We start from the raw sequence: 13,579 nt of genomic DNA on the forward strand, positions 1-13,579 counted from the left end.
TTATCATATATGTATATAGCCAAGCGATATACACATATATAACATAAATGATGTTAATATGTTACTTCAAATCTGAAGTATATTTTTTTTTACAGCATTTTCTGCTTGAGGGATTTAGTGACCTTATAGCCCCTAAGGAAATTTACTTATATTAAACTGCTTGTGGCTGAAAGGATTGATTTAATTCTTTTAAAAAATTGAATTCTTAAAGACCTTGTAGACCACATTATTATGCCTTTTCTTTTATTGATGGGACTCTATTAAGAGTTTTAAAACTCTAGTTATGTAATAAAGTTAGGAATATAGTCTTCAACTCATCTCTTCTGCTCTTTAAATATTTATCCTACTCTGTTAGGCAGCCATTAAAATGATAATTATTAAGACTCTGTAGAAACATGGAAAGCTGTTATAATACAAATGAAAAAAGCAGAGTGCCAAATGGCTTAAATATCACAATTTCAACCAGTGCAACACATTTGTATACATGTGAAGGTCTAGAGCATAACACTATGTGATGGGCTGGTAGGTGTTTCTCCCTTAATATTCTTGGATGTTGCCGTATTGTATCCAAATAAACTTATTTTTTAGCTATATTAAGGGTATCATAAAGGAGAATGTAGAATCAAAGGGATAGTGCACATATTGGCAGCTGCCGGAATTTGTCACCTGCATTTGCAGACTTTTCTCAGAGAAACTTGAGCACTGGAAATGTGTGTAATGAAGTTAAATCATTCTAAGTCACTAGAACTCTTCCCTTGTTTACCTGTGGGCAAAGCCATTCTTATTCTCTTTTATGGAGTCTACCAATAGAGCATGGGTGGACAATGATTTTTAGGGGTGGTAACTGTTGTTAATCATTTCTGTTGGAGGCAGACTAGGAAGAAATTGGCTTGTGTTGACACACAATGATGAGCACAATGATGACACACAATGAATGATCTAGATGAGACTGGAAGAATAGTTTGTCTGTATTGTTGGTGACTTTTACCCACTGGAATGAGTTGCAAAGAGTTATTGAGGGTGCTTCATCTCTGGTTAGCTTTATAATTACAAGGGATTGTCAACTGTCTTGTTTGGGGAAGGGAAAAGTAGGTTAGATAAGTCTCGAGATTTCAGTGGACTTGATTTTTCAGTTTACCTCTATCCAGATGGCTTTTCTATGTGATAGGGAGCAATCAAGTAGAAAGTATAAAGCAGCTACGTAAACAATTTAAGATGCATGTTGTTTCAGATTTAGGGTCTCATAGAAATCGTATTATATGATTTATATGATTTTATGCTAAAACAATGTGCAGATACACTGTTCCTGTTAAAATGTTGAGCTGTTATAGCCATGGCAGTTCCATTTCGGGGAAAGGAAAAGGAGCTGAGAAAGAAAGGGATTGTGAACAAAGCAGAGGACCCTGTGTCAGATACATAGTCAGTCCTTGCTGTTAGATCTCTGATAATATAGTTAACTTGGTTTTCCACTCTGGCTTAAACAATTTATTTTATTCTCTCTTCCCAAGGAAACGTCTTCCTAAATTATATTTTTTAGCCAGCCAATCCTTTGCACAGATATATGTAGTGAGCCTCTCATTGCCAGTGGATCAAAATCTTAACCAGCATCCCCAGTCCCCCCACAACCTAGTTTTATCTAGCTCATGGAATCACACATTCTATCAGTTCCCTTTTGAATCGCTCTTCCAAAGATAGAGGCTCATCTTTTCTCTTTTCTCTGATCATACTTTACTCATACCCTTTCCTATCCCCAAGTCTTTATTGATGGTGTCTTATTACTACATTTCTCCCCATTCCAGCCTACTCTATTCTCTTTTTCTTTGGCCTCCCTAGTGTTTCTGTATTTACTTCTGACTGGGCATTTATTTTTAACTATTTCAATAACAATAAAACTATAATAGTGTCTTAGTCAGCTTCAATTACTGTAACAAAATACCACAGACTGGGTAGCTTAAACAGCAGACATTTATTTCTCACAATGCTGGATGCTGAAAAGTCTAAGATCAAAGTCCCAATAGATTCATTTCCTGGTGAGGGCTGTGTTCCTGGCTTATAGGTGGCTACCTTCTTGCTGTATCTTCATATGGGGGAGTGGAGAGAGAGAGAGAGAGAGAGAGAGAGAATAAGAGAGATAATGGTGCCCCACTTGCATGACCTCATCTGTTTCTAATTACCACTCAAAAGACCCATCTCCAAATACCATCACACTGAGGGTTAGGACTTTGGGGACAAGACACATTCAGTCTGTTACAAATAGCTACCATTTTTAGTGTTTAGGATGTGCCAGCTACTGTTTTCAGTACTTTACATGAATTGACTCATTCAATCCTTACCTCAATTCAGGAAGTAGATAATTATTCCCATTTTATAGATAAGGAAATGAGTTACTAGCTGTATGTAGTCATACAGCTAGTAAGTGGCAGATCTGGGATTCTGTCCCAAGCTGGAACCACACTGTATTCTTCACCACAGCTCTGAATTGTCATTAATAAATATCCTTCATAGATGTTCTGTTCTCTTAAAATTTACACTCTTTAAGGTCAAACAGAAAGTCTCCTTGTTCTTTGCTTCACCTCATGAAATAGTCTTGTGCCTGGAACAGGGAGTTGGTCTATAAACATCTGTTTATTGATGTGATCTATTGTCAGTGGTCAGTGAAATTCTAATAGGTTTTTCTGGGAATTTTGGCTTGGTTGGTTTGATTTGGTGGTTTTGTCTTGACCCTTTAATTCCTCGTGTGAGATGGTTAATGTGGCTGCCAAGAATTCAAATATGTAGCTTTCATTGCCTAAAAAAATGATGCTCAGTGACCGAATATACTAATTTATGTGAAATTAAATCTCAACTTTTGTTCTGTGCTTTAAAGTAAGCATGTTAAGTTTGTGTGTTTCTTAAGTAATTTTTTGTTGTTGTTTGTTTTTTTGAGACCAAGTTTTGCTCTTGTCGCCCAGGCTGGAGTGCAATGGTGTGATCTCAGCTCACTGCAACCTCCTTCTCCTGGGTTCAAGCGATTCTCCTGCCTTAACTTCCCAAGTACCTAGGATTACAGGCGCCCGCTGCCATGCCCGGCTAATTTTTTAAATTTTTAAAATGGGGTTTTATTGAGATGGGGTTTTACCATGTTGGTCAGGCTGGTCTCAAGCTCCTGACCTCAGGTGATCCACCCGCCTTGGCCTCCCAAAGTGCTGGGATTACAGTCATGAGCCACAGCGCCCGGCCTTCTTAAGTAATATTTTTGTTATTTGGGTATTTGATATGTCAGATAAAATGAGTAAAAGCAACCTATACTTCACCTTCTTTGTAGTGTCAACTCCTGAAACTATACTTAATTTTCTGCAGTTCCTCCTTGATTTCTTTGAGGGAAGGAAAGACTTCATGGAGTAAACTGTGAAGACTGGTTATGTTGAAATTACCTTTAGTAGGTACCCTGTGCATACAATGTTAAGCTGTTGGATGAGATTATCTTTCCTAGTAAAGGTAAAATACTTAGCTAAAAAAGCTGAAGTCTAATGTTGCTGAGGTTTGTTTATTGTGTTTCTTTTATCTGTTTCTAACAGCATACTGCTTGATGAGGTAGGTACTCAGAACTAGGTATTTTGAGTGCTCTAATGGTTTATACGTAAGCCTGTATGTTAGTTTTAATCTTTGTGAAACAAAAGCTATTTCTGGGTGATATAATAAAAAAATATTTAGAAGGGTACTGGGTAACTTGCAGAATCAAGGGGGAAATGGGATCATTTGTCAGTCTTAGGAAGAATAAGATTTGTGACAACTGTCACGTCTTATTGTGGCCAACTAGGAGTATCTCAGTTGTTGAATGGCTCAGTTCTGTTTTCAAGCAATGATCTGCTCAGGATTTATGTTCTTGGGAGAGAGTCAGATTTGCTCCAAGCTTAAGTCAGGTGTGTCTACTCTTTCACTGGGGTGATTGGCAGGCCATCAAAGGCACACAAAATGGTAGAGGAATGTTTCTAAAGGAAAAGTTGGGGCACCATTACCAAACAAAGGGAAACAGGCAAAAATAACAGCTTCCTATATCCAGCAAGGTTCATCTCAAAGCAGAGTGGATTTAAATGACAGCTTTAACTTGGACTATAAGTGATTTGGATTCATTTACCAGGTTATTCCTCTAGATGGGTTATCTTAGCAGTTTAATGCATCAGCAAGTGTTTTATGGTCAACTGTGGAAACCTGATTTCTTTCTGATTACATATATAAAAATTTATTTAGCTATTTTCAAACATCACAAATATATAACATGAATTCATAGGTAATCATTATCCAGTTTCAACAATAGTCAGCATTTTGCCAATCTTGTTTCTGTTGATTGCATTTAAAGCATTATTATAAGATACTTTTATAATTGGCTCTATAAAAACTCACAAGACTTATCATGTCTGAGAACTTACTTTAAGAACATATATCCAAGTATCAAGTGGTCATAAGTCTCATACCAAAAAACAGAACAGAAGATAGCCCTATGAAGTAATGCATTATTTACCTGGAAGTAGATTTTATTGTTTCCTGTTAGTAAGACTTTTTACTGGCTTAAGCCTACTGAATCAATTCCTTAACAACTCACTTTTCAGATTACCTCTACCAAATTTGTTCTGGTCCTTGGAGTCTTTGCAGGTGAATCAGAGGTTTTATTTGACTCTAAAACCTGGACACCAGTATGCCTGTGCATTGTATGATAGCTGGATACACTCTGATTTCTTTTGCAGTTGAAAGATGCATGAGTGTGATGCAGTCCGGGACACAGATGATCAAGCTGAAACGTGGAAGCAAAGGGCTTGTTCGCCTCTTTTACCTGGATGAGCACCGGACGCGCCTCCGATGGCGACCCTCCAGGAAGAGCGAGAAGGCGAAAAGTAAAACTAACCTTTGAATTCTTTGCTTGGCTTGACATAGTAATACACGGGTTATACCGAGTGGGCTCTTGAAGCTTCAGATCTGTGGAAGTTTTATACTTTTGTAAGTTTGGAGTTAGTTGATTTTGGATATCGAGAGGCAGAATAATGACCATCTTTGGGGAATTTAAATCCATAAAAGTTTTCTTGTCCATGGATACTGTAAATGCTAATACTTCCCCTGTGTTGGAGACTATATATATATATATTTTAGTTAGAATATATGGTTTTACAGCCTGAGATGTTTTACATTCATATAAAAGGTGAGGGACATCATAAAGCTAATAGACTTTAAAATGTATTACCATATTCTGAACACTATTAAGTGATTAATGAATTAACAACACCATTTGAATTTATGAAGTAAAGAAGTGTTGATGTGATTCCTACTTAAAGCTGCTTTCCCCCACACTATGTTAGTCAGCTTTCCCTAGAGAAACACAATCAATAGGATAGACAGATAAATAGATAGATGTTTGAGAGAGGACTTAGGGGAATTGGCTCATGTGATTATGAAGGCCAAGAAGTCACATGATAGGCCATCTGCAAACTGGAGAACCAGGGAAGCTGGTGGTATAGCTCAGTTTGAGTCCAAAGGCCTGAGAAGCAGGGGAGATGATGGTATAATTCCAAGTCCAAGGTTGAAGGCCTGAGAACCTGGGGACCACTGATGCAAGCCCTAGAGTACAAAGGTGACAGAACCTTGGGCTGAGGATAGGCTCATTTCCCTGTGAGTCATGTGGGAAATGAGTTGATACCAGAAAAAAATTGGTACTCTGCCATTAAGGCAGAAGTGAGGGGTAGATGGTGTATATAAATAATCAATAGGATATTCAAACTTCTGATTCCTACTGAAAAATAAACAAGCACACAGACCAAAAATAATTTATTAGTCTGAAATTATCCTTCTTGCCCTGTGCTTCAGTGATCCAAACCTTCATATTTGCTCTGCTACCTAAATAATGTTAATCTCTGTGATTCCAGCCACTCCACAATCTAGCCATTGTCTACCTTTCCAGTTTTATCTCCCATTATTCTCCCTCTTGAGCTTTCCAGTCCAGCATAAGTGGCCTGATAAGCATCCCTGGAGTGGGTCTTATGTTTCTATATCTCTTTCTGCCTCTCCTCAGGTGTCACCTTGTTCCTCTCTACTTCTCCAAGCTCTGCTCTGCCTTCACCACCTTAGCCCCATGGCATTTTCTCTAGGAATGCCAATTCCATGTAGCTCGGCTATTTGATTGTCAGAAATTCTTTTTCCTTTCACTTTTCTAATGATCTTCTAATGCATGTTGCAAAACACCAAAGTCCGCTGTAGGTCTTTGCATATTTTCTACAAATCTGTAAACTATAAATTTGACATAGTCATTGCCACCTTTTTCTACCAGTCTTTTTGCTTCAGTTGACATATCTATTTTTTTTACTGCAAATTTCAACACATCCTGAATTATTGCCTTAGGAGAACGTTGTCAGGACAGCTCAGGCAGCACAAGTGTTATGCAGAGAAGGTTTCTAGTGGGAAACAACAGGGCCTGGGTTTCACATTTAACTTGAAACCACAACTTGCAGGCAATGAATATTTTCATACTTATTTATTTTTTTTTGGAGATGGAATCTTGCTCCGTCACTCAGGCTGTAGTGCAGTGGCACGATCTCGGCTCACTGCAACCTCTGCCTCCCAAGTTCAAGCAATTCTCCTGCCTCAGCTTCCCGAGTAGCTAGGACTACAGGCACCTGCTACCAAGCCCGGCTAATTTTCTTTGCATTTTAGTAGAGACGGGGTTTCACCATATTGCCCAGGCTGGTGTCGAACTCCCGAGCTCAGGCAATCTGCCCGCCTCAACCTCCCAAACTGCTCGATTACAGGTGTGAGCGCCCAACCTCATACTTATTTTTTATATTTAAAATGATTTTGCTTTTCTTGTTTCTTAGTGCATGTAAACAAGTATCTTTGCCTGCTCTATAACTGTGTGTATCTCATCTTCCTCACAGTACTTATTGATTCCATTTACAAAGTGACTGAGGGCCGGCAGTCTGAAATATTCCACAGACAAGCTGAGGGGAACTTCGACCCCAGCTGCTGCTTCACCATCTACCATGGCAACCACATGGAGTCCCTGGACCTCATCACCTCCAACCCCGAGGAGGCCCGCACCTGGATCACAGGCCTCAAGTACCTGATGGCTGGCATCAGTGATGAAGACTCCCTTGCCAAAAGGCAGAGGACCCATGACCAATATCCTTTCTAGCATTTTATTTTGAGCTCTCTCTTGCTCTCTGTGTATGCGTGTGTGCATGTGTGAAGCAAGGATTAAACTATGTTTTAATTTTTCCCATAATTTTCCTTTCTCTTTCTTTACCCGTCACACCCTTCTCTCCCGTCCTGACTCTCACTCCAAATAAATGAACACTCGAAATGTATGGAAACTTAAGCTTGTATGAACTCAGGAGCAAAATTCTTTGAAGAGACCAAATCTAGCTCCACAATCAGAGGTCTCCAAATACAGCCTCAAGTTTCCTAAGAGAGGGAAAGTGCCCATTAAGTATCATTGCCTCTTTTAAATCATAGGAGTATTCATTAACTGTAACTGGGAAAACACTGATTTGGATTAGAGAAAATCCTACTTTGTTATAAAGTCAGTTTAGTTTAACAAATACTTTGTGAGTTGCAATTAGGTACTGGGCACCGAGCTCCTTCCTGCTTTTTCTCTTTCTAACTTACAGTTTGGAAACTGAACTGATTGATACCAAAGGGGAAGTTATTTTTTACTTACTAATATTTACCCTCTCTTAATTGCTTGAGAAACTGGAATCTAAATCTCATTCTTGATTAAACCCATGCTTGTGGTCCTGCAGTGCTGACAAGATGAATGATTAATGGGGTTGGTCTGCAGGCATCCTTCTTGCTGGGATTGACTGGGCATATAGCAAGGCCTTTCTGGCCTCAGTTTCCTTATCTGTAAAGTGAGGGTATTAGGCTAGTTGACTGCTTTGGTTCCCTTCTTCACATTTTGAATGACCTTAAAATACAGGTATCTCTGACCACGCAGGGAGTAGCGCTACTCCTTTGCCGTCATTGGAATGTGTGCCCTAATTTTTTCCCCAGGGGTTGGTGATATATTTGTGCTGCTCTAGCTATAATCCCTCACCCAGAGTATTGTTGGAGAAGAATGGAAATAATTCAGCTCATGAAAGGATCTTGACAGTGTGAAAAGTCTGAGTTGATGAGCCGTGATGTTTTCATCAATATTCACAGCATGCAGATAAAGGCAACTGGGATTCAGAAATGAACAAAACATAAACAGGATTTAACTTTCTGTGCTTAAATCTGTTGGTTTGATTTCTAACTCTTTAACATTTGGTAAAAAACAACCAACCAAAAATACTGAATGTTTTCTGGTACAAGTATCAGAAACCATACTAACAATGCCTTAAACAATAAAGAATATTCATTTTCTCATAAACAAGAGATCTGAGATGGGGCAGTTCCAGGGTCAGCTAATTCACTGGTTCAGTGATGTTATCAGAGACCCAGGTCCTGCCATTCTCACCATGTTGGCTTGGTCTTGCAGCTGACTGCCCTTTGGTCAGAGAGAGCTGCTGCAGCTTTAGGCAGTAGCTCTAAACACAGCCCTGCACAGAGGTAGCAGAGTTTCTTCTCATAGATCTTGTTTTTTGTTTTTTGTTTTTTTTTCAGATGGAGTCTTGCTCTGTCATCCAGGCTGGAGTGCAATGGCACGATCTCGGCTCACTGCAACCTCTGCGTCCTGGGTTCAAGCGATTCTCCTTCCTCAGCCTCTTGAGTAGCTGGGATTACAGGTGCCTGCCAACATGCCCGGCTAACTTTTTTTGTATTTTTAGTAGAGACAGGGTTTCACCCTGTTAGCCAGGATGGTCTTGATCTCCTGACCTCATGATCTGCCTGCCTCCGCCTCCCAAAGTGCTGGGATTGCAGGCGTGAGCCACTGTGCTCGGCCACAAATCTTTTTTTTTTTTTTTTTTAAAAGAGAAAAGAAAAACTTCCCAGAAATCCCCCAAAAGACAACTTGTCATCATTGGCCAAAATTACTATTGCTGCCTCATTCCTAAACCAATCTCTTGCAGGAGAAATTAACTGACATGATTAAACTTTGATCTCTCCCTTTTTTTTTCACTCTTAAAAACTGAAGACTTAGGCTGGGTGCAGTGGCTCCTGGCTGTAATCACAGCACTTTAGGAGGCTGAGGTGGAAGGACCACTTGAGGCCAGGAGTTTGAGACCAGTCTGGGCAACATAGTGAGACCCCATTTTTACAAAAAATTAAAAAGATTAGCCAGGTGTGGTGACACGTGCCTTTAGTGCCGTCTACTCAGGAGGCTGAGGTGGGAAGATTGCCTAAGCTCAAGAGTTGGAGGCAGCGATAAACTATGCTTACACCATTGCACTATAGCTTGGAAAGCAGAGCAAGACCCTGTCTCTTAAAAACAAAAAACTGACAAAAAACCCCAAAGATTCTAAAGAGCTTTTGTTTACATAGGATCTGTTTATTGATACTTGTCATATTAGAGATGAAATGCGAGGCATAAAATGTGTTTATTTATAATAATAAACTCTGTTGCATGTTAACATTTTTATAACGAGTATTTTTCAAAGCAAAACACGTTAGAAAAATAGTATTGCTTCACTGTTTTACAAATTTCTTTAATGTCTGACAATAGAACACATGGTTCTCTTATCTACTTCTGCATTCAGTCTGTTGCGATATGTTGTTTTGATTGAACCACATGAATAAAATCTGGCCTCAAGACATGCAGCTGGAAAAGAGGGGAACCTCATATTTATGGGGACCTCCAGGACTATACTTTGAGGACAGTTGTATTAAACCAGGATTTACCTCCCCGCATCCAGTTCCCACTCATCATTAAAGCACATGGCTTTTGGGTACCTGAACAAAATCAAGGTTGTATAGCAAGGAAGAAGGAAGAGTGGTGGCCATGGGGAAGCAACCAAATCCAGAAGCTTCTAGCCTCATCCAGTTAACTAGGATAAGTTTACAGCATTCCAGAGCCACAAGTCACTTATAGAAGTCTCTCTCATAATCCTTGAAAGAGACGAGTTAGAGATGGGCATAAATTGTCTTTTTGCTTTGTTGGTCAAAAGTTTTTTGAACCTGATTGTCCACGTTTACTGGCACTTGAAAGTTTTCATATTCTGTGGGATCCATATTCTGAAAATATCCTGTCCAGAAAGCAGGTGTACTGTGGCGCTACACAGAGAAACAATTTTATAAGAAATGTAGGAGCAGTTGATTTTTGTGTCAGTGAAGGAATAAAAGGGAAATAATAACTTAATGAATAGTAAAGAGGAAGCTGAAGTAAAAAATGAGAAAGGTTATGTTGAGTCAGGGAATAATTTTCATACAGATTTCTCAAAATTTAATAGGGTTTTAAATAATACCTTTTTTTTTTTTTTTTTTTTTTTTTTTTTTTTGAGGCAGAGTCTTGCTCTGTCACCCAGGCTGGAGTGCAGTGGCGCAATCTCGGCTCACTGCAAGCTCTGCCTCCCAGGTTCACGCCATTCTCCTGCCCCAGCCTGCCAAGTAGCTGGGGCTACAGGTGCCCGCCACCATGCCCGGCTAAGTTTTTGTATTTTTAGTAGAGACGGGGTTTCACCGTGTTAGCCAGGATGGTCTCGATCTCCTGACCTCATGATCTGCCTGCCTCGCCTCCCAAAGTGCTGAGATTACAGGCATGAGCCACTGCACCCGGCCTAGAAAATATCTTAATAATGGGATTACATCCTTAATTTGACAAATATTTAACTACATTAATGAAGAGAACAGATTTGGGATGTTCATTATTAGATTTCACTTTAGGACTGAAAATTTCAACTGTGAATGAAAAATGGGAATAATGAATCTTAAATGACTGCATGAGAAAATCCATCCAGTCTAGAGCATAACTTATTTCTGCAGTATGGTCATGTTGAGTGATGGCCATGATGCAGTACTCACACTTACCAGAAGAAATCCAGTGTCACTAGGGATCAGACCCTGGTGCTGCACTGCCTGCAGTCCACCCCCAACTCTGCCTGTGCTGTGCAAATTTGCATGAATTACTTATGTTCTTTTGCCTTCAAGTCTTTCATCTACAACATGGTGATGATGATAATGATAGTGTCTACCATACAGAGGTGTGTTAAGATCAATTGAGTATTTATATACAGTCCTTAGAACACTGCCTAGCACTTAATAAGCACTTTACAAATAATAGGTACTGTTGTCATTGCTAAAAAGAGGTGAGGAGTGGCAAATCTTTAGTTTTCCTATTCAGATAAATGAAAGTCTGAATTCTCAGCAGACCTGTATGCAAAGATGATGGTTCTGGCACTTAGGCTCAGCATTTTTCTCCATCGGACCATTCTCCTTCATGTTTTCCCCACCTTATCTCTTGACCCCATGAGGGAAATTATTACCTCCAGAAGGCTTTAGGCCGCCTGTTATGCATGTTATAAATCCAGACCTTATTCTTTCCCCTCAAACTGCTGGGCAAATCTGGCCCACTCCTGATTTTTGTTTGGACTCCTGAGCTAAGAGTGGATTTTAAATGGTTAAAAAAAATCAAAAGAAAAACATTTTGTGACCTGTGAAAATTACTTCAAATTAAAATTTCAGGGCTCCTAAATAAAGGTTTATTGGAACACAACCATGTTCATTCATTTATGTCTGTATGGCTGCTTTCTCATGACAGTGACAGAGTGGAATAGTTGCAGCTGAGAGCAAATGTCCTGCAAAACTTAAAATATTCACTATCAGGCCCTTTACAGAAAAGTTTGCTCTCCCCTGTACTAGATAGGATCATTCAATGCTTTACATACTCCTACAGTCTCTTGATAGAAAATCCTAGATCATTACTTTGCATTCAGTCTCACCCAGATTTTCTCTGAGGAATGACTGTTTCTCTTTTTAAAGTTATTATGGTGTGGCTATAAATTATTAATTCGGGGCTTTATTGGAGACTCATATCTTAATTATGAAGAACATCTTTAAGATATCAGGACATTTTTACCTGGAGTTGTATACTATATGGACCATTACTGGAAAGAATAGCTTTTTCATTTATGGAATCTTAGAGTCGGAAGGGATTTCAAGGTTAAAAGTTGTGCTCCTTAACATTGTAGGTGAAGAAATGGAGGCTTCAAGAGGTGATATGAGTAACCCACTGTCACAGGGTCAAGTAAGCAGTAGAATTAGGACTAGTGTATATTTTTTGATTTGATTCCACCTCTGTTTTTACTTTACCAGTTCCCTAAACCAATAATCAAGGCCAGTTTCTGTGTTGGTGCTAAAGGCTTTGCAGACACAGGCTTATTCTAAATATTAGTATCTGCAGAATACAAGCATGCTCAGGGTTTGGCTGTCCCTGCCTCTTCTCCGGAGAAGACTTTGAGAGGCTTTGATAAAGAATTATAGATTAAAAGCATAAAAATAGTACTGCCATCAGACTCCTTTTGTCACTTCTTTGAACTCCAGCCATATACTCTGTGGGGCGTAGAGTAGTGTCTATAGTCAAAAGCCCCAAGTGGGTGCTGCGTGCCTTGAAAACAGAAGAAAATGAGACTCAGGCACTTATTAGTGATTGGGCCAAATTTTTCACCCTTTTGGTTCTTCAGTTATTTTCCTCCCAGATCTGGACCTCCCTTTAACTTCCAGGGGTCATATAAAATGAGGTCCTGACAAGTCTATAAGGAAAAACTGAACTAGAAAGAGCTGGGCTGGTTATTTTAAAAGTTTTAAAGGGAAAAAATAGGAAATAAGGTATTTACAAAATATGAGATAAGGCGATCTGAAAATATCCTCTACTTAATTTTAGGAGACATAATACCTTACTTTTCCAGTTGTTTATACTTACTGAGGTATAATCTCCTACAGTCATAATTTGAATCACATAGAAAATGGAAATATGCTGCGCCCTCTCCTCTGATACACATTCATTCTCCCATTTCTTGGTTTTTAAAACTATACCTTTTGCTTACTTTGATTCTCTGGTTTCTTTCTATCTATCACCTTCTTCTTTTCCTCTCCATTACCCTTCAAACATAGAAGTTTAACTGGTTTTCTAAATATGCACGCAGTACTTGCCTTTTGTAATCTACCCCTCAACAACTATGAATCATCCATTTAAAAAATCCTTTGCTAAAAGTTAACTGGGAATTTTCAGTTCTTGTATTTATTACCATTTTGTCTGCTTTCTCACTATGTAAAGCAACCCAAGGCTCTCCCACTGAGGATCTTTTAAAATTTCAGTTCACATGATGTAAACATTTTGTATCTAAACTCAGCTTCTTATTCTCAGTCACTTCATTTCATACCTGAGCTTTGAGGGCACCTCCTAGTACATTACGCTTGTACTTCACATTACCTGCCTGTGATTTAGAAATTTGGGCCGATTAGGTGAGAACTATCAAAGCTAGTAATAGGAAGATAAATGTGGTATAGAGACTGACCTTATGTGTCAAAGTGTGTGCTAGATCAGGCACAAAAGACGTGGGTTGAAACCTGGTTCTCATACTAATTCTTATCAGATTTCTCTCTCTTCTCTCATTTGATATCCTTACCTGAACAATGATGAGATTGAACTAGACGGTCTAATTTGCTAAATGTCGGAGCGGGACAGAGAAAAGAGAATTGAAAA

General features: G+C 39.1%; 1 protein-coding gene across 6 annotated transcripts in view; it reads left to right on the forward strand.

The window, feature by feature from the left end:
* PLCH1 (phospholipase C eta 1) overlaps positions 1 to 13,579 on the forward strand; it is a 256,547-nt gene that overhangs the window by 147,014 nt on the left and 95,954 nt on the right. For all 6 annotated transcript variants that reach the window (XM_025375496.1, XM_025375499.1, XM_025375498.1 and 3 more), the window contains 2 exons: positions 4,725 to 4,871; positions 6,900 to 7,143. In XM_025375496.1, coding sequence (XP_025231281.1) covers positions 4,725 to 4,871; positions 6,900 to 7,143 — 391 coding nt within the window. The remainder of the gene's footprint in view (positions 1 to 4,724; positions 4,872 to 6,899; positions 7,144 to 13,579) is intronic.

The sequence above is a fragment of the Theropithecus gelada genome, chromosome 2 (assembly GCF_003255815.1).
Source record: "Theropithecus gelada isolate Dixy chromosome 2, Tgel_1.0, whole genome shotgun sequence".
In the NCBI taxonomy this organism is placed as follows: domain Eukaryota; kingdom Metazoa; phylum Chordata; class Mammalia; order Primates; family Cercopithecidae; genus Theropithecus; species Theropithecus gelada.